We start from the raw sequence: 27065 nt of genomic DNA on the forward strand, positions 1-27065 counted from the left end.
CCGTTTGGGACACTGCTACAGGCACACAGACAGTAAATGAGCTGACCGAGATGCACCTGGGGATAAAACCAAAAAAAAAAAGGAAAAGAAAGTAAAGAGAACATAGCTGGGATGAAATGATAGATCAGAAAGCTGTTAGATGGGGTTCAATGTGCTTTGCTGGACACAAAAAAATAATAAAATCCACAAATAAATTGAACAATTAGAGGCGAGGGACACAGATGAGAGACTGGAACAGACAGAAACAGAATGGGGGGGGGGGGGGCAAGAAATAAAAACAGACAAAGAGAAACTCGGAGAGAGAGAGACGTCAGGCAGAGGAACACTCGCTTTTTAATTCTCTTATCGTTTACAAATTGCTCCTAATTGCATCTATGTTTTAGCGAGGACGCGGTCCTGCCAAGCCGAACGGCACATTACATTAATAGAGTACAGGACCTCGGTGATTGCTACAACAATAGGTGCTATTGTAGGACATTAATTGGGAATATAAATGCAGAAACGTTTATGTTCAACCGCCCCGGATAAAAAACCCCAAGTGAGCGCACAGAAACGACGCCTAAACAAGACTAAACAAGTCTGTTTCTTTTGGGGCCCAAAATTCGAAAGAACAGCTCCTCCTAACTATAGGGTAAAACGTAAACACAGAGAATGACCGGAACATGCTTCTTCGGAGGTACGGGCATTAAATGCACCACTGAACTCCCTCTTGGCGCTGTGATTAAATGGTTCAACTGGCTTACTTGCGCACTCCACGGCAATTACGCCTGGCTCCGGTTCAACATCAGCCCGGTCTCCTCTGAACACAAAGGCACGCAGACGGGGACGACTCGCGCTCGTACACGAAATTGCTCTCTCTCTCTCTCCTCACAAAAGGCTCGGGACACCCGCAGTGCAAATGACCACGCTTGGAGCGGTGAAAATGGCTGAATTATTTGGGCAAAAGTTAATTGATCGCATCCTGCTGTTTGGCTTCTGAAGAAAGCTGCCAGTTGCACAATGGATGCGAGGGAACAGATTTGTTTGTGTGCCCGAGCATCCCCCCGTGGATGCTTTGTGTGTGGATGCGATGGTGTCGTGGAAACAGTTTAGACTTTCTTAGAATATCTGTTTAATATGCATCCATTAATCCCCCTTGTGACACATGTTACTGTACATTTATGGAGGGAAAAAAAGCATGCGTGCCATCATTTTGCATCCTCCTGCATGTGTGCAAATGTTATTCATATTATATTACAGTTTCCAGTAATCAGGGTTGGCTGCGTTCCCCTTTTTCTTGTTAATTGCTGACGATCTTATAGCTAAATCCTATGCACAAGCAGATGCTATCTCCCTCCTAATCTACAACGACTGCCTCCTCCCACAGATTGGTTCACTATTCTTGTTGCGTAGTGGGCCTCGGGGTGATCGGCAACAACTACAGCTATTTGTGCCACTACAAAGCCGTACCTTCTAGACAAGCTGAGGAAAATAGCGCCGCATGTCTTGATAATATGAGCATTAGCCAGAGCTTTAGATCATGCTGATTACTGCAGTCCAACAGACACTGTAGTGCTACAACAAACAGGGTGGTGCTGGAAATCACTAGTGACAAAAGGACTGGCAGCTACAGTCATGTTGGCTACATAAACACAAACACACAGATGCCTATAGACCCGCACACACTTAAACAGTTAGATGAGTGCATGTGTTTTCTCTTTGGTTATCTTATCCAGTCTTTCACAGATGTGCGGACAGCTGTGCTCGATGTGTCTTCTTCTTCTTCCTCTTCCGTCCTCCTCCATCCAGGCGTAGGCAGATTCTCTTTTTGTTTGGATAGATGGCAACACCACTGCTGCAAATAGGTCTGTGTCGCTCCCCAACTCCCCTCTCTCCCTCTGTGTTCTCAGTCATGTGGCCATCCACACAAAGCACTCATCCTCTTATTTATCGTCGTGCCCTCCCTCTATCCCTCCCTCCCTCATTGATCTTACTCACTGATATAGATGTGAGAGTCTTAATGGAGGCTTAATAGTAAAGGTAAGGAAATCCCAGAAAGTTGATTCTGTTGTGGACACAGTTGAGTATTTTGCTTTTGGGTGGGGGGTACCACGAATCTCGGGATGTACCACAATTCATTGTTCATGTTAACTTCCTAGACAAACACATAAAGTTAACCAGGGAGGGACCAACACATACAGAGCAGTATTTAAGGTTTGACTCGAATCATCATCCACTGGAAGATAAACTGGGCGTCATCAGGAGGCTACAACACAGAGCGAACACCGTCCCTGCCAGACACAGCAGCCAGGGAAGCAGGAGAACAACATATCAAAGAGGCCCTGAGTAAATGTGCTTATCCCAGCTGAGCGTTTAACAAAGCTGGGAAGAGGCCAAAAGAAAGCTCCGGGTGATTCAGAAGAGAAGAAGAACAAATGCTGCCCAAGCAAAAACCATTGGTGATCCTTTATGTGTCAGGAGTATCGAAACAGCTGAGATGCATTTGTTCAAACCCCAAAATACTACAAAAACGGGTTCACCCGAAGGATGAGGTCCAACAGCATAAACTGTGCAATACAGTGTTCGTGGTTCCTGGGAATTATATATCAGGGAAACCAAGGAACCTCTGACAAAGTAGATGGCACAAAATAGAAGAGCAATCGCAATCATTACACCTAATGGGCCTGTAAGTGTAAAAAGAAGGCACACTGGTTTGAATAAGGAGTCAAAGAGTCCATTTACGTGAAAAGGGAATGACCATCATCGAACCAAGGAGGGGATCTACAATGTGGTTACAGTTGGTGGTTGGTTTGTTGGTGGTTCGATCCCTGGCTGCTCCAGTCTGCATGCTAAAATATAGCAGATACTGAACCCTGAGTGTGAATTTTAGAAAACGCTTAGACATGGAAGAAAATGCTTCTGTAAATGAGACAATGATAAAATGCCTTAATTCTTGAGTAGAAGACGCATTTCCCGCAGGCCTCCTTGTATATTGAGAATCAAGAACCTAAGCTTTTGACTTATTGTTAGGCAAAGGTTTTACTTTTAGTTTTAATGTCCTAATGGAGCTGTGTACTGTTTATATGAGCTGGGACTGAAGGAGTCACTTGGTTGAATGATGAAACTTTCTGGGAGATGTGAGTGCCCTTTGCCTTGATCCATCTCTCACCTTTCCCCTCTTCATCCGCCTTCTTCCTCATTTTGTGCTAATATGGACCCACCTGGATTCCTCCACCCATGCCTTTCATCTATTTAACTCTTCCACTTTCATGCTCATACAAGCTTACTTTTGTTAAAGTAATGCACTTACAACTAAGAGCTATTCGGATATACAACAAATGTGGAAGCTAGAGTCCCACTTATTCCTGGGTAATTCCTTCACTTGGAGCTTTTTGCTTGTTACGGATGTCAAACGAGTCTTAGTGTTTTGGGTAATGATCTCTGACCGTAGGCTATATCAAAGATGGATGTAACTGCTGTGATGTCACCTACTGCTTTGTGAAACCTTGACTTGAGCTGGAGTTTAGGATAAGCTATTACTAAAGTTAACTGCACATTAAACCAGATATTTGGTGTTGTCCACGTGTGCACGTGTATTTTGGTAAACTCAGCTTTTCATTTGCATCTTGGCAAATGAGATGAGCTACTCACCATTGGCGTCTCAGCTGCAAATAGCCAGATATGATGGCGAGTCTGACTGAAACCACTGTGTGCAGTTTCACACCACAGATAATCCTCCATTTTGAAACATAGTATCACCGAGATTACTAAAAAAAAGACAACAATTTTTCTGCAATGATTCCAAACGAGTGCGCTCATAAACTCTGCAGGAAAATGTTGTGGAGGTCAGAACAGAAAGCCATTATCGCATAGACTTCTATAGGACGTCTTTGCGCACCCACAGGTATCGCCATCTGGTGGTTTTCAGACAGAATGCAGTTTTTTAGCATTGGCGTTTTTCCGACTCCAAAGCTACGTCCGTGTTTTCCGCTGTCTACTGTCTACTGAACATGTGATTCCATGAGGATCCGCTCACTTCTGGAGTCAGCCTCTAGTGGAAATTTAGGGAACTGCAGTTTCTGCTTTTTCTGAGTCATTTTCAGCCCCAAAGCATGTTCCTTGGTAATGATACTGCTTTGTAAGTAACACTCATGCATGCATGAAAAAGAGTGTTTTTCTGATAAAGATCCAGTTTGACTCTTCACACTTACTCTCCTGCAGAGCGCCCGTTTTATGGAATTATCTTGTACCAGTCCTGAAAACTCTCCTCTCCAGCACACACTAAAGCCCCAAACACAACATTCCCCACCTTCTCCGTCGTTTCCTGTTATCATCTTTCCTCGGATGTGTAATGAAAAAGGAGGGGTTATCCTGTCAACTGTAATAGCAGCATTTGGCCTTCAGTCTTGGCGAATGCACTCATTTGTGTGTGTGTGTGTGTGTGTGTGTGTGTGTTTGTGTGTGCGCGCGAGCATGTGATGATTAGGAGCCCTAAGATAAACGCCCCGTACTCCATCCCTATTTCCCAATCTTTGTCAGTCCATTTCCTTGAGATGCTCTCTCAGAAAAAAAAACACACAAATACCAAAAGCCAATTTTTCTTAAGCTCTATAACTCTGCCTTTCATTTTATCTTCCATACTTTATCGCTTTTTCTCCATCGCAGCTGTCCGCGAGAGAGGAAACTTTCCCCCTTCCTCTTCCTCTCTCTTTATCTCTCTCAGCACCTACCACTCACTTTTAGACACGGTATCCCCCCCTTCCCCTCAAGTATGAATGGTCTTAAACTGACTACTTTTGTGCCCTCTGGCCACATCTGCCCGTCTCGTCTACAGACAGCCCCCATCTGAACCCCACCTGATCCACGTCCCGCCTCTCCCTTCCTACCCACTTTCCCTCAAAGTAGAATTTAGTCCCCTCAGTCTCATTTCCTCCCCCCGCTATCTCAATTTCTCTATTTTCACTCATGTATTTTGCGTTCCCTCCCTCTCTGCCTTATGATCCTTCTTTGCTATACTTTCGGCACTCCGTTGTCTCAGCCCATTAGGCAGACACAAATCCGTTCGGGGACACTGAGCCTTGGTGCGACCTCGTCCCTCCTGACTCCCCCGGACCTCAGCGCAGCCAGGAGGGAGCTCTCAGGGGAGGCAGTCTCTGGCTTGCGGTTGGGGGAAATCCATTTAATCCTTCTCCACAAAACGCTGCTCTTTTTCAACCGCGTGGTGCACTTAGGGGCACGTGCGCTTAATTAACAACACCGCTGCTGCACACACACACAAACATGTTCACACGGGCCCATTCCTTCTTTCTCATGGATTTTCTTCAGCCTGTGTTTTTGCATTCGGTGAAGCACAAATACAAATTTTAATATTTAACACAGTTGGATGATGATTGGAGTTCTTAAAATGATTTATACAGTTTTGTTTTCTTTAAAAAATGTGATTAGCAGGTCTGGGTGTGGGGGTGCGTGTCTGTACGAGGACTGAACTGTGAGCATAGATGTGTCCGCCAAGCAGCAGTGTCTGCAATTGGAGTGGAGCAGTTTTAAATGGGAGCAGACGGTTCTCTGCCACTTCGCTCCTTAGAGCTCTAATGAGAAGGAACAGAGAGAAGAGTTTCAGTGGTGGCCGCTGGCCTCGGCGTGTCACTGCAGCTCACATCTCTGCTGGCGCAACGACCTGTTGCCACCAAGAGGGCACGCGGACAAACTAGAGGATGACTACATGAAGACGTGGATGGCAGAGATAAGACTGAGACGCCAGGTTTCACTCTCCATCATAGATCTACACTTTTTTCCTTAACTGTGTGTGTGTTTTTTCCCAGCCAGCACCAAATGAATGAGCTGATTTTGAGAAGCGGAGTCCAAATCCAGATCCCAGGCGGACACAGATAAAGCAGCAGCAGATTGTTTTATCCCATTAGGCAGGGGCGTAGTAAATAGGCAGAGATCTAGCTCTCTATTCTGGTGCAATCTCCAGCTGATCCTGTCACTGGCATCAGCTCTGTTGGCACTTTGTCTTTCAAGTGAGACACCCCAGCTTAGCATCGTTGTCTGTCTGTCTGTCTGCATGTCTGCAAACAGGAACAGGAAGGTGGTGGAGGAAGAGTCAAGAAGCCCTCTGTTACAGTCAAACTATGCTTTCTCTGTTTCTTTGAGGCTTCATTATAACATAATATTACACGAAAGTGCTTTATGTCATTTTTAAGTCACACTTGCACACATGAATAGTGCAGAACCACAGTTTTTTTACTCTTCCTGCCAAATACAAACTCACCTATTTGATAGCAGAGGTTTAAGGCCGGGGTTGCTTTCCATCGCCTAGGCTACATCTGGAGACTTTAAATCCATCTTTTGTTGATTGGAAAACGTAATCAGTTCGTGACAAGATTTCACGGGGGGAAAGCAGTGGGAACAGTTTGATTGACAGCAGCCAATCGGAAATGAAATGCAGCTGAGATTTAAGGTTAGAGTGAGGACTGGCCTTGTGAGAAGCAAAAACAGCGTTACCTTCTCCTCTAGTGTGCCAGTTTGATAAGTTGTCTGTGCCGGTCACCCAATAACAAGACAAGAATTGGAGGTGTAAGTGTGGTTTGGCATAATTGGATATTTTGTATTTTAATATTAAGACATCGCCTACACATAAATGGTGCTAATTCCTTTTTACAAAAGCTCTCCTCTTGTGTGGAAGTGACCTACCTTGGCAGCCATGATCATGGAGGAGCCTCCGCGTACTCCGAGAATGGGGATATGCGTCTGGGCTGAAATGAAGTCCAGGATCTGGGCGATGGCCTCCTGGTCAGTGTCATCCCCAAACACCACGCCCTGTAGCCAGTGCTCCGTCATGAGGTCGCAGATGCTCTTGATAATGCTCTTAGGGTCAGTCTCATTCATGGTCAGCACTTCAACATTCGGCGCCATGTGAATGAAGTCTTCCTTCTCTCGGGCCCCGGCCAGCGCCACTTCACTGGAGTTGCCCACCAGGACGACAGCGATGCTGAAGACGTGCAAGATGTTGGGCAGGGCCATGTGGTGGGGAGGAGGCTGAGGGATGGGAATATAGTGGCTGCCACCGCCTCCTCCGCCGGGCTTGTCTCTCCGTGAGTGGCAGGCCGGGGGCAGGTGGAGAAGGCAGAGGAGCAGGAGAAGGAGGGACAGGCAGAGAGACGAACCGGTGCGGTGGTGGTGGAACGGAGGCGGGGGTGGATGTAGGGTTCGGACCCGTTCTTGCTCCTGAGCAACCAAGGGGGTGCCAGAGCAAGCCCTGGCATGGCCGCAAGGTGGGGAGCAGCCGCGGCATCCGCAGACAGGCATGGTGTAGGAGTGGGAGAGTAATACCTGCCGAGACAAGGAGGAGAAGAAGATGGAGATAGGAAAGAGAAGAAAAGGAGGTAGGCAGAGATTTGACAAAACAAGATGACAGAGAAGAAGGAAAGAGAAAAAAAGAAGAGGGAGATGAAGAGAAACAGAGGTTAACAAATGAACTGCCAATCTGGGCTGGATGCATCATATGAATCAAAGCATAATTCAATGTCAGTTCAAAGAAATGGGACAAAGAAGGAAGAGAAATATCAAGACAAAGCAAACTTTCAAAGGAAAATAGAGATAAGAGATGAGGTCAAATTTCTGGTATGGATACACAGATCTGATATTTAGATCAGAAATTGGACTGACAGCGATTCAAAAAGCTACATTTCTGCCTTCAGTTCATGCAGTGTTTACTCCACCCATCATCACTTCACACCGAGTAGTAGGGAAGCTAACACTGCTTCAGTAACACTGATAGTGTTCCCCTGTGTATTTTTCTATCCGGGTATGATTTTAGTACATTGGCAGCGTGTCTGTGGTCATTGTCATGCTGAAAACGAAGCTGCTGTCAATAAGATGCTTTCTCGTGATTGTTCTCATGACTCATAGGTCAGTTTTCAATGGCTTAAAAATTTTTTTTTAAAAATGCCTCTGAAAATGGTTAAGTACAAGGACTGAAAGAAACACTTTCAGAAAGTCTGGAGAACTACTGTGCATGATGCTTTAGAAATTATAACAAAGCCTGACTACTTGGAACCAACATGCAAAGAAATAAGGGATGGGTCAAGACAAGGAAGTGACATCATGGAGGTTTGGAGGTATTTCAAACTTGCTATGCTAATTGTGTTCTGTTTGTTTGGAGTAGTTTGTGATTTAACTGCAAACTGGGTTCAGGTGAGCTGACGTGACTAAAAATGTCTTATTACGTTACATTGGGTGTAACACTTGTTAGGAAGCACTTACACTTTATTATCCGGTCGTTAAGTCTGACGTCACTAGCCGTGTCTGGGCCTAAACTCCGCTGCAGGTCCATATATCAAACGATAACTATGGCATTACTGAGAGTTGAAAAACTGTCTAAAGTCTTTCATCTTTAATAAAATGATCAGTGTTCTGCTCTACCAGGTGTAACAATTGAGTTTGACATCCAGGCATCCATGAAAAGGGAATTTATGACATTTAACAGAGTTAGAAGTTAGCAGGAAGTTAGCTTGCTAGCTTCTATCTAAATACAATATAGCATGTCCTGACTGCGGGGTTTTGGAAACAAATTAAAACGTACAGCTCTGTTATCACTTCCAACATAAATGAAGACAGAAAACTAAACAGCAGTGACGTTTGTAGGGTTACTGAAGTTTGGCTAGCTGGTATATAATGATGTGCTACGTGACCGCTAGCGACACAGCTATGTTAGCATAATATAAACAGTGTTGCCAATTTAGCGACTTTGTCACTATATTTAGCGAGTTTTCAGACCCCCTTAGCGACTTTTTTTCTAAAAAGCGACTAGCGACAAATCTGGCGACTTTTTCTGGTGTTATTGGAGACTTATTTATGACGTCTTTTTGACGTGAAAGCGTGTATCGCTCTTACTCTCAACAAGCAGCGGGTGCTGCCGTGGGCACCTCGCCCGTGCCAAAGCGCTCACGGGCGGAGGATAGTCCTCCCCCAACTGCTATTAGGGCAGGAGATGTTCACACCTGTGCATCCGAACTGCAAATGAATCGCGCATGAGCGAAGCCGCTGCTCCCGCACTGACTGTAACGCAGTCAGTTCTTCTTTTACTGTTATGCTGTTTTGTGGATCAGGTTTAAAACACACACACACACACACAAAGTAACTCCACCAGAGTGCCTATTTCAGGTCACTTTTGCCGGTCCAAGCCCAGATAAAGGAGCAGGGTTGGAATTGTGACATTAAAAAACAATAATTGCTAAAATAAATTTAATTCGTAGTTCTAAATAAACTCTAAATGCATTTAGGACGTTTTTTACTCACTTTATGTCTCTTCCACGATGTTATTTCTCTCTCCAACAAAGTAGGTTACAATTATATTAGCATGACCAATTATGCAAATTAGGCGATGACGTCATTTAGCGACTTCTAGCGACTTTTAGGACAGCCAATAGCGATTTTTCTTACTGAGGAGTTGGCAACACTGAATATAAACAAGCTAACTTTTTTTCCACTAGATAAAAGTTAACGTGAGTGTTCTCGGTGGTCAGGAACAAATGTAATCGCATGGCAGGATGCTGTAAAAGGACCAAACTTCAGCCAGGAGAACAACTGAGATAATCCATCCACAACACGAGGTTAGTCATTCATATACTGCTGCATGGGCTGGGCTGTAGTTACATCGTAAGGTTTTAAAAACTGAGCTTAAATAAATGATTAGCGGTAATAAAAGCCGAGGGAGGTCAACAGTGATCACTGACTGTTTTAGGAGCTTTTTGAGATTAAATAGAAGAAAATACAAAACATTAAACATGTTAACAACACAAAAGCCATATTAAACACAGACTACTTTAGGCCCGGAAGTAGGATTCGTCACGTCATCACTTAACGACCGGATACTTATGCTTCCTTACAGCATCAACTAAATCATTGCTTCCTTCACTTCACCTGTGAGTTGTCGGATCTATTTTGTGTATGCGGAAGTAAACAAACACTGAGAGCAGAGAAAAGAGGAACCGCTGCAGCAGTAAATGGGAGCAGAGCAAAAACCTGAGTTGGAGTGAAAGGAGTGCAAATGAAAAAATGTGAATAAGCCAAATACAGTTTTTGATTTGAGGTGATTTTCATGTATTGTTTTACTAATAAAATCAGTAAATATATTCTTGGAAGTAATAATTGTTTTACAACGCTGCGTAATATCAGCAAAGATCCAAACTGTTGGTCATTTTATATTTCATCTTAAACATAAAGCACTGCTTTAGCTGCGCCTCCTCTCACACACCCACAGCGCTGGTTGCTGTTGTCATGATATAGCTTTGTTATATTTATCTTTTAATGAATATCTAGCTAAAAAAAATAGAGGATATTGATTAATATTCCAGTATCAACACTAACAGAGATTCACGCGACATAATGGAGCACAGTTCAGAGTTTTCAAGTGTAATCTTACAAGCATCAATTATTCATGTGGACTCCTGAAGCAGCACTATAGTATAAGGATGATATAAACTCTCCCTCCAGATGCAGCAGAGGGAAGGAAGGAGGGACGAACAGAGCGAGCGAACTCAAAAACCATAAAGGGCAGATGGAGGGAGAGACGGCTCCTCGCCAACTTCAGCTGACTGACTAACTGTCTGGAGCGAGATGACTGACACGCTGACCCGAGACGAGGACAAACCGACTCACGCCGGAATTGATTAAGGGATTGACGGCAAAGGTGCTCGGAGCAGCTCGCGAGGCTTTGATATGATACCCGCCCACCTCACTCAACCCCTATTGGCCTAGTTTAAGCACTTTCGCTCATCTGCTGTCCGTCCCTTCATTCTTTCACCTCCCTCCCACGTTCTACTTGACCGTATCTCTCTCTCTCTTGCCTGCTGTCTGATTCCCTCTTCCCTGCGCATTATTTATAGAGCTTTTCATTAACGAAGATGCAGAGGGGCCAGGTGAGCGACCGAAGGAAAGGAAAAGAGAGAAATCAGCGAGATCCAGAAATGACGGGAGGAGAGGTGAAAAAGACAGCTGGAGCGATGAAGCCGGACATGAAAAAGAAGATGTCTGTGTTCTCTGCGTGTTTACATCTGAGTGAGTGGGAGGGGATGCGTCCTCTTGAGCTTATCAGCATATAGCTGGTGTAGGTGTAACAGTCGGAGGGAATAGATGTTCACTTTGGTTTCGTGGGCAGACATACCCAGGGCAATGGGGGTGTAGCTTCTCATAAACTTGCTTCTGAGCGGTGTATTGTGTGCGTCTCTTGTACATGACTGCCGCTAACGAGGCAGATGGAAGGTACAAAGAAGAACAAAAACCGCTAAAACAAAGCGACGCTGACAGCTAGTAAGGCAGGAAATGACAGAGAGGAAGGACGAGATTGAAAGAGGGATAAAGGGACGGGCGCAGAGATGACAGAACAACTTCTTTAGCCGAGACTAATTGCTGGAGGTTCGTCAGCGCTAATTACAGGTCCCTGTGTTAATAGTCAACTGCACACCACTCTCCAGGAAGGACCCGAGAAGCGGGAGGGATGGATCGAGGGAGGGCTGATAAGAGGCACGAGGAAAGAAGAAAGGAGAGGAGGAGGGCGGGCAAAGGAAATGAAAAGAGAAGCAAACTGAGGAGGACCTCAGTGAGAGGCATAAAAGATTTTTTTTAAAAAGGAGAAAAAAAAAGAGGAGCAGGAGAGAGGGGGAAAGATTAGAGAGCGGGATGGAGGAGAAGAGGAGAAACAAGAGGAAAAAGACAAGCAGAGAGGGAGCAAGAGAGAGAGATGCCCTCTTTGAATCTGGACTTCTCTGGCAGCACTCTGTTTCCATGGCAACAATTAAAATAAGCCTTCATGCGCACAGACACAGTTGATGGACACAGAGATACACACACGCACACTCACATATTTTGTAATAAGCATTGATCATATATAAGTGAAAGTCCAGAGCACTGCTGCGCGTCCTTACAGTGGGTGTAGTTCACACACCAACTTATTACCATTAACATGGAGACCTTTGATACAGCCGGCATGTGAACAAACACATAAACACACACATACAATTACTTTTATTTATCATTTTCCTCTCCCTTTCTCTCCGCAACACATATATATTACCCTGCAGCCACACACACCCCTGGGGTACAGATTATATTAGCCAACGCGCCGTGTAACTCCAACGATCACTCCGAAAGATGAGGCCATTAAAAAGTGCCACAGCGAGCCCAAGCTTGTTATTAGCCACACGAGTGCACATCGCTGCCATATCAGTTACACACGGATGGATCGTGGATAGCCTCCACCAGCTCAAGGCCACATAGGTTCCACCCCACTCTGACCCCAACCACACACACACACACACAAAGGGAAGAACAGTTTTAGAGGGAACCACCTATAAACACTCATCTTTCTTTGCAAATGAATACCTATCTCCTATATGTGAGTGTTGGACCGAAACTTCAGGGACACCACACGTTTATACATGAGTAACTTTAAGTGTTTAAGTGTGCCCTCCTTCTTTGGCTTTAATGAGAACTTAATTTACAAAATGGACATCATGTTGTATTCAATAAGATGTGAAACTAGCATTAGAGGCCATAAACCCATTTCAAATAGTGAGATGAGGTTGTAGATCAAGGAAGCTAAAGGATCATTTTCTCACAGACTTTTATGTAATTGGTCTTTTTGCAGTCATTACCGGCTGATCATTACAAAGAATGCAGACTTAAGGAGCTCCTGTTTTGGCTTTACACCACATTCATCATCTTATATATACATTTATGGTGGGCACTTATGTCATTCATCATACAGCAGCATAAACACACATATACTTTATTTTGTGTTTGTGCAGGTCAAGATGCTAAGGAGCCAAATATCTTCTGAGTATGCTGGAGCCCATTAATTGATCAATGGGTTAATTAACAGGAAATATATCAGCCTCTTTTATGATACTAAATTAAACTTTTATGGAAATTTTAAAATAGCCAAAGCTTAAAATAAGGTCCAGCAAATTTGCCTCTCAGGGACTACGTAAAAGCAAACCATCCACTATCCTAATGACTGGAGTTGCAATGCTGGTGTAATTTGCACAACATATTCTTATAGAGTATGAATCTATGCTTACGGTAAAATGCACAGGATCAAGGAGAGGACATTTCTTACAGTCACTATTGCCTCAATCTCCATTGCTGTAATGCCACAAGACATTAGGGGCCTAGAGAACAGTTATAACAGTTCTTACGGTAAATGTTCATTCACTGATCGGTTCCTGGAGTTTGCTGGCTGCCCTCACAAAGAGGCTGCTGTACCAAAAACCTCAGTGTGATTGCCTTTTTCACTTGCCGATTGGCGCAGTTGCCTGTAGTATGTTTGAAAAAATGCTGAATTTGTCTATAAGCACTTACTAGCTAACCCCGATCACTAGCAAAACTTATAAAAGGAAATGGAAGTAAAAGTGGTGCCTTAAAAACAATTTATTTCAAAAAGCAAAACTTTACTTTGAAGGCAAACTGTCTCGTTTTTCACTCCGTTTTACCGAGCAATAGCCAGCTACCTCTAGGTGGGTTTTTTTAGGTTGTTTTTCAGATCTGGTTCAGAACTATGGATGAATGTTAGCCTGTTGCTAACTCAGGCACATGTACAGCAATATTTATTAACTCTTTTTTACCGCTGGTATGTCAGGAGGCCCATTTTACAAGCACTCTGTTACTCTGTTACAGTTTGTGCTAGAGACAAAATCCAAATGGTTTCGGAAAGAAGGGAAGACAAGCTTTACAGGGATGTATCACAGCAGCATAAGACACTCCCACTGTCTGAAAGAATTAGCCTGAACACAAACAGAAAAATAGATTTCACCATGTGTGCTTCACATCATTCCTCAAACATTTTGGGATAGAGAGAAAATTCAAAAGGCTCCTGAAATTATAATATAGGTCCAGGCAGCCTGTTTGATCCTTGGATGATAATGGGTTAATGTGCACTGTCCCTGTTAAAAATAAAGAAAAAAAAACAATAAAATAAAATCGACCAGTTAGGGAATACACATTTTTTTCCCAAGTGATTTGGTGTTGCCAGGGCGCCACTGACCAGTCTCTAGGAATGTGTGACTGGGGCCTCACTCAATTAGGCAGGAGGACACTGTTTCCAGTAGTTATGCATCCCAACCAAAAAAGCCTGCTGTTACTAAGTGTGCCCAAATGGCCAAGAAACCAGGAAGAGTAGGCCAACACGGTGTCACAGTCTGCAGATTATGCAGACTGCACAGAGCGTGATGATGAGGACCCAAAACGCAGACACAGGAAGCAGGCAGGACATAACAGAAAGTACACAAGGCCAAAACACAAAGCCCCAGAGGAGAAGCACAGTCTGCAACATAAAGTCCAAAAGGGAACCACAAAGTATAAGCACAGGAACATTGATCAAGAAACCACACGGGACATGAAAACAGACACTGAGAAAGACTAAGGAGAAGACCACTATATATACAAAAAAGGGCAACGAGGGGAGCTGGACACAGCTGAGGAAAACAAGACAGCTAAACTGAATCAGAAAATGAGTCGGGGGGGAGTAAAACTAAAAACAAGGCACAAGGGACAAAATGACTATCAACATAAAGCATGAAAACACCTAAAACAGAGACAGAGACTTAACAAGAAGACACGGGCAGCACAGGGGAGGAAGGATAAACTGAATCAAGGAATGAAACATAAACAGAACTAAAAACAGGAACAACTGCAAAACTAAGAAAACCTGAGAATGTAAAACTAGATCAAATCAGCCAGGAAATAAAAATCAAGCAGAAAATAAAGCCCATAACTCAAAACGCTGCGCCAAAGACATACGGCTCATACTGCTGCAGGAATTTGAAAGAGGAAGGGACGCAGATATTGTAGTGCCGTAATTGGCTTCCCCGTTCATCTTTTTGCTGTTATTTTGGGGGCTTTGCTACCTATAAATCACATGCTTCTAACTAACAAAGAGTCCACAGGGTGAATGTTACAGGGAAGGTCATGAAGTGGTCCACTATGAAAACAAAAAACCCAAACACACACAAAATATGCAATCAGGAAAATTGTCTTTCATGTCAATCAGAAAAGACAGTTTCTATTTAATATATCAGACTGAACAGCAATCTGTTCCAATCACAACATATTCTCCTTTTGCAGCAATAAATCCACACAGGACGGGAAACACTGCTGCCAAGAAACGGTTTGTGTGCTTGCGGGTAGTATAATTGTGTGTATAGCTGATGAATTTAGTTTGAAAGGTTGCGAACAGCACTCGCAGTGGCCTGCTCTCTCCCTAATGCGTTTTTAGAGCTGACATTTATGTCTTTTGTCCAAATGAAAGCCAGCAGGAAGAATGTCTCCTCGCCGCTAAGCTTTACTGAAGAGACACCTTTTGATTTGAACTTGATCCGCCGGCACCTGACAATATTAGGAATATCTTCCGATTGTTGGCAGCGTTTTGAGGAGGCGAGCCCCTGCCGCCCCGGGGAACGTGTCCAGGCCACATAGCGGGTCACCGCGCAGCATACTGATGAGAGGAGAAATCAGCTGGACGCCAGCATCGCTGCCAAACCTACAATACGTGAGCATGTGAAAGAAATGCTTGTCTAATGTGTGAACTCATTATAAACCTGCTCTGATAAATATTCATGCAGACTGTCTGTGCAGCCCACTGTGGAGGTGGAAGGTGCTGTGTGTGTGTGTGTGTGTGTGTGTGTGTGTGTGTGTGTGTGTGTGTGTGTGTGTGTGTGTGTGTGTGTGTGTGTGTGTGTGATTATGTGTTTGGGCCTGTGTCTGAACATGATGTTCTGATGCAGCCACTCACCAGCCCCCTCAGCAAAGCAGACCGGCCAGGCTTTGCAGTCACATGTTCACTAGGATTCAGGACCAATCTACTGACATAATGGTCTCTATTTCCAGAAAAAGGGGACACTGAAGCACCCATCGTGCCCTTCCTCCCCAATTCCCTCCTTATCTTTCTTCCATTTTAACTCGGTGTAACCCTTTCGTTCTCTCGCTTTATAGTTTTGTCTCTGAACAATGCTTCCTCTCAGTTCTCCCACTTATCTCTCTCTTGTGCTCGCGCTCTCTCATCACGCTCTTCTCATTATGTGGTAAGTGTCAGGTTTGTCGATGGCGTTATTTGCATGAAAACTGGAGGACAAAGGCGCTTGGTCATTTTTCACAATTATTGCCCAGTTTTGATATTTAGAAAGACGTGCAGACGATGGCATTCAAATGTCTGTGGCGCCTGTACATTATCTTAACCGCCAAGTCAGGCGCGCTGCGTCGGCCTCATTTCTCCTTTTAATTGAAATAAGAATGTCATGAGGAGAGGCTCGTACGTCAGGAGCTGCAGCGCTGAGGATAAGCACCGGGAGTTTGAGAAATAGCCCGCTTTTGCACACTGGAGGCTACTAACAAGTGTAATTCGTTTGTCAGTCCGAGCTTGTGATTTCATTACAGCAAACAAATGTTCTGCAAGGGGAAAAGACTATTTTTAACAGCTGTAATCGAAGGCTGTTGAGTTGTTTGGCATCACATTGCGCGTTCTTTGTGATCCAAGGCTAAACCCTCAGGCAGCACCTTGCTGACAGGTGATGAAAGAAAACGTTACCTGGACAACCTCTTTGACCACACAGCAGCGAGACACGGGGGCGGTTGATCACACACACACAACTGGTGACACTGTGGTGGGTGGGAGGAACGGAGCCGACTACTCAGGCCTTAAGCTGAAATCCTTGTTACCTTCAAGTCTTTATTTAAAAATAGTTTATAAGTTTATTTCTATTTTTACAGGTTTGACATTAGGTGTTGTTGAGGAAAGTAGGGGGGGGGGGGGCTTCTTTATCACCTTCTTCAGGTCTGTGATTACGCCTCTGCATGCATTTTATACTATATTTATAATTCGAGTGTATGTGTATGTAAGTTTAGTTCTGTACGGCTTCTGCTGTTGTCGATGCTTTTGCTGTGAAGGTAAGTAGGCAGGTAGAGTACTGGGCAACCTAACTGACATCCCCTCTGCAGAAATCCCACTTAGAGAGCCGCACTGTGTTATTTTACGCCATTTTTGTCTGGACAAGATGTGGTTTGACATTAAAAGTGAATCTCTCTGTCTGCCTTTCTCTGCAGCTGCTGCAGACCTGGTGAAAAAGTCCTGCTCAAGGTTAATACTCCATTTTCTTAACTGGCAGAGTAATGAGGTTCAGTTAGCCTCTGGTGCAAACTACTAATAATAAATTGTTGTTATTCCTTCATTTATTTATACAGATATGTTGGCAGTGTGTTTATGTTCAGTTAGAACAGTTGTTATAATTAGAGCAGGAGTGATATGATGAGTTTCAACATATCAGTCATTGTTATATATATATATATATATATATATATATATATATATATATATATATATATATATATATATATATATATATATATATATATATATATATATATAGGTTAAGTGATCATAGGTACTGCACTGAATGCAATGCAAGGTTAGCCCTTAAGCGAATTTCCTCCAGTAGTAATAGTAGTTTGAGGATATAAATTCCAGCCACCCAAAATTATGTGTGAGTGGTCACAGAAAGCAGAAGAAAACCCTGTAAATACTGAACCAAAGAACTGTTTAAAAGCCCAAGTTAACACTGGATATTTACAACTATCCATCATAATTCCAAACTTCAAAGCACAGAAGCGTGTCACCTAGTTAATTATCCTGTCTGTGGATTAAGTGTTATGAATTTAGAATCCACTCCAAGCTTCTGTGCTTCTGTTCTCCACTGGATTATGCTTTGTATCCAAAATACAAGGAACTTTTTACTTTATTTATCTGGCTTGATAATATTAGACGCATACTCTTAATTTATGCATTGTTCATTCTAGCTTTATAAAGCTGTCCTGCTGAATCAGTCAGTCAGGTGACTGTTGCATCTATACATCTATCCACCGCTGCTGGTTTGAAGACAAAGACAGTTTGTGGAGACACAAGTCCAGGAAGCATCCTAAACATCTGCCGTTTGGCGTAAAAAGAATAGTGGCCCTACTCTGAGCCCCTCCCAAACAACTGAGGTCCTCACTCCATCTCTTTGGCTGAGCCCAGACAGCATTCAGAAGAAGCTCATTTTCGCTACGACCTCATTCTTTCGCTCATTACCCACAGCTCGTGGAAACAGGTGAGGGTGGGAAAGCAGATCATCCGGCAAATTGACAACTTCACTTTCACATTCAGCTTTCTCTTCACCACAGCAGGCTGGTCTGTCAGTCTCCCGCTTTGTCCTTTCCTCACTACTGAACAAGACACTGAGATACTTGGGACAGCAGCTCATTCCTAACTTGGGGTGCGCATTATACCCTTTACTGATTGAGAACCATGGATCACCAGAACCTCCTAGGTGGTAATTCTCATGTCAGCAGCTACAAACTGCCCCACTTCAAAAGCCAACAGAACCATATCGTCTGCAAAAAGCAGAGACAAGATCCTGAGACCATCAGACCCAACAACCTGCACAGCTTGGTGGGGTGTTGGAAAACAATTATGAACAAAATCATTGACAAACTCAAAGGCTAACCTTTGTCGAGACCACCACCACTGGGATTGCATCCAAACCAAGTTCTCATTAAAGTTGTACCATCAGGATCGGTACCCTCTCAAATTAAATGTGGCTTTATTGACCCTTGAAAATACTTAAATATTGTGCACTATAGTCAGAATTCTAGTTCTGGACTAATATACAGTAGAGGGACTATGATATAGCCAAAACAGGCATATAGTTTACGTGAGGTGTAGTCCAAAATTATTATTTTTTAAGTTATGAAGCTTGTTTGGCTGAATAGAAAAGTTATTGATACAATTACAGTTGTGATAACACAAGCGCCACCACTTGAAATTGCTGCCTTTCTTTAAATATCTCAACAGAACTGTTCTTCACTGATTTAAACCCCAAAAGTGCATTATTCTAAAAGTTATAGTCTCTACTAAACTTTAGATTTACCTTATTTTGCTAACATGTTTTTTGTTCTCCTAATGCAAGTGAAATCTCTGACTGACTGTAACTTGAAAAAGGACAATCCCCCACAGATCTTTTGGGGGATTCTTGGAGACTTCACTTTGCATTGATCAGCTGGGCTGCTAATTCGGAGAGATGAACATTCCTGTCATTTGTTATCAAATTTGTGCAGCTTTAAGATGTTCACTTTGATTGAATATTTCACCATTACTAAGAACCCTGCTTCCACAGGATGTGCTTATTTTTTCATATGACTGTAAGTGCAGGAGCAAAACTTTGCCACTTCAGGATAGAAATGATGCAACTGATACCAAATATTGCCTATAGCGAAGTAACCACAGTGCAGATGTGCTTTCTATTCCCTCAGCAGCTGCTTCTGGCAGTTTGCAGGCCACAGGGTTGGAGAGTGAGTCCACAAACCATTCAAGGAAGCTCCCACAGGAGGCAGTCCAGTGGGGGAAAGAGTATGGCAACACCAGGGCCCCGTACTCCCTTGGCTAATTTACTGGGCAGAGACAGTCACAATGCGAAGCATTTCCTCATCGTTTTGTGAAATGTGGCAGCTGTTGAACGGGTACAAGCGCCAGCAGCTGTTTGATGATGTGCTGGTACTTCAGCTGAGGGAGTCAGATGCAGGGATAATGCATGATCAGCTTGCTCATCCACACATCTCCCATCAAGCCAAGGGTCACACTGGAGTGAAAGCAGTTTTGCCTATAGTCTCGGGTGGTGTGTGTATGCATGCTCGTGCAGAGTGTGTCATTGTAGGCATGTTTCATGTTTGCAGCTAAACATCTTCCAACTACTATCAGCTGTTTATTTTTGCATATCAAGTCTCTTATAGACACTGAGACACTTAAATACGTCAGACTGACAAATGTGTTTTGACAACACTCAGGGAGATAAGCGCTTGGTCTCCGGGATCTCTCCCTGGGACATGTTTCTATTTACACCTCCTCCACCGCGCACAAGAGACGCTTAATCTTCCCCGTGATTTGTGGCTTCATCTCCAAAATCCCTTTTCTCCACTTGTTCTTTTTCCTCTTCCTTCCTTACTTGTCTCTTGCTTCCCCTCTGCTTCCTTTCATCTATTCGCCTTCTCTCCCCTCTGACGCCGTACATCAGCATTAGCGCTTCAGCCCATGTGTCATTGTGAAAGACCTTTACAGCAACATTCATATGGGTGCAGTTACGCAGCAGACTGCATTGTTGTGGAAACGCAATGCTAAGGATAGGAAGAGCGCGATGCATTGACCTCCCCGTGCCAATAACAGCGCTGTAATCACTTTAAATGTGTTTTATTGTCAGCTTTTCACAGATTAGAGCCACCAATAATCTGTCCTCCTCCGTCCATCTCATTCCAAGCTGTTATTTTTGGCACCGGGATTCTGCCTTTTTGGATTAGTAGGAGTGCAAGTTTTTTTTTCTTCTTCTATGAGAGTCCTTATGTGTAGTGAGGAATAACAATATTGTACAGAATGATATCTACATGCTCCCCTATATTGTGGGGATAAATAACCTCAGGTGGATGTTTTGCTGGAATCATTTCTTTTCTTTTCTTTTTTTTTAAAGGGACATAATGTGTCTGCACGCTCTGAATCTGCCTCCTCAAGTGGAAATAAAAATCTCATGGGAACAGTTGGATAGACAGAAAGCCAAGCCCTGAAATATGCTTATCCAAGAACATAGCCTAATCCACTACTGTACTATGTCTAACGAGTCTGCCGATACAAGACACACTACTGACGCTGCAAAAAGTAGAGGACGATAAATAGTGTACATAGAGGTAAAATGTTGTGTTGAGGAACTTTAGCACACTTTTATTTTAGTTGTTCACAAAAGGAAACTTGACAATTGGTCAGCTGACCTCACAAAAAAACACAGAATAGCAAAGAGGTTATGTAAAAAAAATCATCCACGAATAATCCTTTATAGACCTGTCTAATTCATACCACCTAGGCTAACACACTCTAGGAGAGCTATATTTCCCTGCTCTCCCCTCAGGCTGAATATTGACTGATGACTTTCATTTTCGGCTATCAATTCATGTTGCTAATTTTACACGTTTCAATTAATTCCAGGTGTTCTTGCGCAGGAGTTGCTATGATTAGAAGCTCCACGAGGGTTAGGTTTTCTCTATCTTGGGGCTTTCTGCTGTTTTTCCAGTAAGAGCTCCAAATGCACAAATACACATACATACAGACCTCATCTCCTGCATTTTTTTTTTTAGGTGGGGGTGATGTTTTTTCGCATGATCATCACAATTTACTGGCAGGCCTAAGGCTGTCATGGCTGTCTCTCTTGCAGCCTTCCCAGGCTGCTTGTGCCGAGCGCCTCTCTCTCTCTGCTGCAGGATGATGATGAGACTCCCCACAGGGATAATGACATCTAAGAGCGCCTCTCCAATGGATGTCCCCTGGATTTAATCGCACCCAAAGCTCAGCCCGGGAGAGACATGCACCCAAGAGACAGCAGCAAAAACATTACAGACACGCAGAGACAGGCAGCTTTGCCAGTTCGACAGGCAGCAGCCGCTGAGATGCACAAAGACGCAGAGTCGGTCAGACCGGCCAGCTCATCGGCAGCAGGAATGGAAGCAGACAGGAACAAACACACTGCCACAGGTGAACACCTAAGCATAGTGGGTGGCACCACAGTGAAACTGCTCTCTGCAAAGCTAAGACAGCTTTTTTAATCCAAAGAAGAGTATGACAAGATGTCTACTGATGCAGCGATCAGCCACAACATTACAACCACCTGCCTAATATTGCATTTATCTGCCCTGTGCCGCCGAAGCAGCTCTGATTCACCGAGACAGCTCAACATCTTGAGCTCTCTGGAGATGTTCCTGAAAGGTTTAGCAGTGTGGTGGGGTGTACTATCCTGTTAGGAGGTTGCTGCCATTGGGGAGTGCCATTTAAGACAAATACATTATTGATCTTATTCCTTCATCAGTTTTAATGTAGCTGATCGGTGTGAAACTGCCTTGGTGACACTCCTTTCAGGTGATGCAAAGCTATCCAGTGTGTAAAATCAGCTTTTAAAAGAACCTGTTACTAGTAGAGAAATTCTTCTCCGCTTGCTCCCGTCCCATCTTCGCTCACAAAAAAGCCTTCCAGCCAGCAGAGATTCGGCATCTTGCTCAAGGACACCTCTGCAGGTCAGACAGTCATCACAGTTCCTACTGTGCAAACCTTCTGCTCTCCTTAAATTGCTCATCAGCGGTGAAATCCAGTGCACATCATTAGAGATCTTTGATACAGGCATAAAAAACAGGCGGCAACAATCTGTTTCCTAATTACTGTAATTAGAAGGTGTTTTATCTTTTTTAATAGGGATACAACAAGTAAAGTGTAATTGTTCTGTTTGTTTAACACCTTGCAACTGCTTGCAATTACACAGAGGGTAAAAAACAAAAAAAATCATCAGAACATTTGCATCTGAAATGCCGTCGTATGATACAAACCCAACTTTTCAAAAACCTCTCTGATGCACCAACAGCTTACTTATGAATATTCATTGATGCAAATATATCCACATGGTGGGTAGACTACAGGGAGCGGGTGTAAAAGATGATCTGACTCTAGCTCAGGTCAGGAGACCTCCTGAGCCTCTCTTCGCCTGTCGCCATGAGTACCAGGAGGACTCCATTTGCAGTGGCGTAGTCAATCGCTCCAGTACCTTCAATTAGCAACCCATTATCATTCATGAGTTTGTTTGTGCAAAGCTGTGAGATGGAATTCCAGTTAGTCCTTCCTCCTTGCACCCGCCTGCTGATATAAAGTTAAGGGTAGCAGAGGTGGCAGCGCCACAGCGGCACACCCCTGCGCCGCGCTCCATTGAGCTCATTTCCACTCCCCCGAGGCCTGGCTCATGCCCATATTTCCCTAAGACGATGTCAGCTGTACTTGCAAGACACGCAAAGGTCATAAATTAGCAATAAAGTACCTTTGAATGAGAGATACTGTTCAGCTTCAACCTGATGGTACTCCAAAGAGAAGCTTTTAAGACGCACTCTTTTGCATATAAATGTATTCATAGAGTTGGGTTTGCTCTGTTTCTGACAGTAAAGCACGGCCATTGTCCCCAGTCTTTGCCGCTATTCTTTGTACATCTTCCAGCTAAAAACCAGGAGCTACTTTCCCTGCAGAGCTGATTTGAATTGCGTAACCTGGACTGAATGCTCTTGCTTCTCTTTAATGAAAGCATCCAACTCAACAGCTACTAGCCTCACTTGATGCGGCACAGCTTAAAGAGTGGCATCATATGATAAACAAGGCCCACTGGCCTAGTAGTCCTCCTGGCTGTTTCTGTGATATAATAGCGTTGACCCCAGCGGCGCCAGACCCTCCATATTGAGTTTTTATGTTTATGCAACCAGTAAGCTCCTCAACTATTTCACAATGCTGTCACAGTCTTCAGTGGCTGCGCGTGGCCATGGCTTTTGCTGTGTGGACACTCTCAATTTCTGGTGGAAAATTGAGTCGCATGCAACAAGAGGCAAAGTGAGAGCGAGAAGCAGACCGAATGAGACAAAGAGACGGAGAGGAGTCAGAGGGGGAGAGCAAATGAGCCCTGTATATTTTATTCAGTGGCAGCAGAGTACAATTCATAATCAGGGCCGACTGATTCACAGTTTTAATTAAAAAGTAGCCTTATAGTGCCGGTGGTAACATTTTGATTTATGGAGACCCGACCACAGGCTCCCATCCACCAGGGGAGAGCGAGTTCAAGAGGAAGACGGGTGGGAAGAGGAGAGGAGGGAGTGCTAACACTCATGAGGAGGCGAAGTGTCTCATTTCTCACAGCGAGGTGGATGGTACTGTGGGCACATAACTCAGTACAAGTGTGACAGAGTGCAGGGGCATGACAAGCTCTACAGGTCTGTCTCTGTGCATGCGAGGCTCATCGATATATTGATACAGCTAACATTAGCGCCAGATTTGCAATTCCATGACAGCATCACATCCTTTTTGTTTTGACTGTCAAAGATACAGTTACATCTAGTTTATGCTGACTCAGTCACGCTGGAGACTTTGCACAAGTGCACGGCCATGTCGGTCTTTAGGAGCTGAGTTTAGACGCATAGAGCGATGCTGCAACAACTTTTCTGACAACTCCTTAAACTTCCCCTTCCTTTTTGTTTAAACTTCTTGAATGGTGACGTCACATTTGGTGCATGACACAACCAACGCCCATGAAACAGGCTGCGGAAATAAACCGCTGTGGACGGCTGGATCTCTTGAGTGGGGTTTTGGGGCCTGTAGGTGTCTGTAATCCATAGCCAAGGGTTCTGCAAAATACTTTATAATTTAAATATATAATTGAATTATTTACTATTATAAATTATAAAATTGTGCTGGAATATTTATATGTTGGTGCAGATGAACAAAACAAGAACTCCTGAGTCCCTCGCCACCGCCCCCATTATCTTTGGGACAACAGAAACTCTGATATGATTGTACCACATCTGAAGTATTTGGTTGTGGAAAAGGTTGTAATTTGCAACAAATGAAAAATATAATGGTTCTATAACCATATTCAAGGGATTCACTCATTTCCCAACGTTCTGGACCAGCGGACATCCCGGGAATCCACTGCATGGATAAATTCGTCAATCCATCCATCTTCCACTTACCCAGTTCAGCGTTGCAGAGGATGTACAGCCTATCCCAGCAGTCTTAGGGCATAAGAGAGGTAGACTAAAGGTATCCACTGACTTCACATCACTAATGCCTATGTAGCAGTGATTGCTGTAAGTCAAAGAATTTCACTGGCAATCCCTCATCTCTTGTTGTCACTTCGCTGTTAATCTCTTCCTGTGTGTCTAACCCCCTTTAGAGTGCAAATGGTAAAAAGCCTATGCTTGATCAACTCTGTCAGGATTATGAGGGGGGAAACTTAGAAAACTTACTTTACTATAAGTGATCTCTAGCTACAAAAAGTTTGGAAACTAAACAGCTAATCAAATGGAGCTTATTTTTACTAACATTTAGGAGTGGGTTCAGGAGAAGAGAATACAAGAGATGGAAAAACCCTGATTAGCCAGAAAACCACTTCACATACCAATGAAAAAGCACTGTGCGCTTTTAAGCTTCTGAACTTTAAGTGAACATCAGAAACATAATAAAATATGTGCATTGTTTGGGGCAGGAAGGGGACTAAAAGGTTCTTTTTTTATGTACAAAAAACATCCAAAGCAGAAACACTCGCATGCTTCTATCACAGTTAAACCTTTCATTTCACGATAACGTTCCTGCTTTCAAATATTAGCATCAGCATCGGACTTAAAGACTGCAGCGTCAGTCCGAGTCCAGCTCGTACGTTAACAGTTACCCTTCATGATTCATGCCTTTGACCTGACACAGAAAACTTTAAAAAAAAAAAAAGAATAGCATAAATGAGTATCAGAAGATAGATAGGAGATGGTATAGATGTTGGCTGCAGAACAAAAAAGCCTTTTGGAAAACAGCCAGCTCTGCAAATTTAAGCAGGGATGATGGAATTTGCTTTGGTCTGACAGTAATGTTACGTTTATGTCAGGCCCTCCATTTAAATCACCACATAACAGAATCCCTCGATACAGACAGATTTTAATTAAAAAAAGAGAGAGAAAGGAGAGATAAATGCAGAGACAGCATGACAGAAAAGAGAGAGAGAGAGAGAGAGATGGAGCATTAGATGAGAAAAATGATGCGGAGAGAGCAGAGGAGTTCTGAAGTGAGATAGAACAGTGAGTGACAGAAAAGGGGAAAGAAAACGATTACATGAGTGAGATAAGTGGAAAGTAAGAGCTCATTCTGCAGTGAAGTGAAAACAGAAAAGCACAGTGTGTCTCTACATTAGTTATTCCATTTTTTATTTTTTTCTGTCCCAGTGCCTAAATGTTCTAGGGCTTCACCGTATGTGTTGTTCCTTCCTTCTGTGCCTCTCTGTTCTTTTGTCACTCTTGCTGATTGACTGTTTTAAAGTTCTGGCTCACATCCAAACACCGCAGTGAAAGTGCACACACACACACACACACACACACATACAAAAAAAGCACTATCATGAGCATTGACCCAACTCACACAGGTAAACGCAAGCACATGGAAGATGGCTGCATCACTTTAAACGATGCATACGCATACTTTGAAATAATCCATTTATATGCAGGCTCTCTGTTAAGTAATGAACATAAAAACGCTGCCACTCAACCGAGACCGTTCGAGCGTGCACGCAGGCCTACTCCCTCTTAAATTACACAACTGACCTTTTTCAGCAAAAAGAAAAATACAAGAAAGAAAGAAAAAGACAAGTAGATGCCAATTCTGTTAAAATACAGACCTGTTATTTGTTTGATTATAACTAGCAATTATAAAAGCATCTCAGTCTTGTCATTATACGAGTTAATACATGACGCACGCTTTTAAGTGAAAGAAAAACATTGTGAATCATGAGGGCTCGGCAAAAAGTCACTTCTAAAGTGTTCTTAAAGTTAGAGCGCTTAAAAATTTAGCCACTAGATGTCAGTTAAGTTGTAGTTTGCAGCCAGCCGAGTTCTGTTTTCTCACCCCTGGCAATTCAAGAGCTTAATCCTAGCTATCGTGGCAGCTGTAGGACAAACATGTTTTAGTCACCCAAGAGAGCTCAAAAACATTACATTTAGACTTAAACCCATAACAGCTGCAGCTGGGCAATGTGTTTCTACTGTTTGGACTGGATCCACCAAGGAATTTTTCCCTATTTGTGGAAGGCTGTCAACCAATGTTTACCTCAGCAGTCAATGGCGGGTGAGAAGCATCCATCATTATTTACTTCTTTAAGAGGCTGTAAAACTTTCTGAAAGGAGTCCAATACACAAAGAGTCAAAAAAGTTCACTTCCAACCAATGATAGCAATACTGTAGTGCGTTGTTGAGGACATCCTGTACTTTTATGTCACTAAGACTACTGTTTTTGCCGGTGTTAGCATCACTTAGCCACTGTTAACTTCTCTTAGCTGCTGCTAGCTAGCATTATTGACACTGTGTTTGAAGCTGATGTAAAAAAGTTGATTGTTGGACACTTAGCAAATAAACTCTCACGCGTGTTAATGTAATCAAGCTGTTTATCAGAGGGAAAGTATGATTTT

At 43.4% G+C, this 27065-nt stretch overlaps 1 protein-coding gene across 4 annotated transcripts in view; it reads right to left on the minus strand.

Moving 5' to 3' along the window:
- grin2ba (glutamate receptor, ionotropic, N-methyl D-aspartate 2B, genome duplicate a) overlaps window positions 1-27065 on the minus strand; it is a 141494-nt gene that overhangs the window by 97245 nt on the left and 17184 nt on the right. For all 4 annotated transcript variants that reach the window (XM_006797926.2, XM_006797925.2, XM_087839607.1 and 1 more), the window contains exon 4: window positions 6676-7314. In XM_006797926.2, coding sequence (XP_006797989.1) covers window positions 6676-7314 — 639 coding nt within the window. The remainder of the gene's footprint in view (window positions 1-6675; window positions 7315-27065) is intronic.

This window comes from Neolamprologus brichardi, chromosome 4 (genome assembly GCF_056152115.1).
Source record: "Neolamprologus brichardi isolate AB-2024 chromosome 4, ASM5615211v1, whole genome shotgun sequence".
Lineage (NCBI taxonomy): Eukaryota > Metazoa > Chordata > Actinopteri > Cichliformes > Cichlidae > Neolamprologus > Neolamprologus brichardi.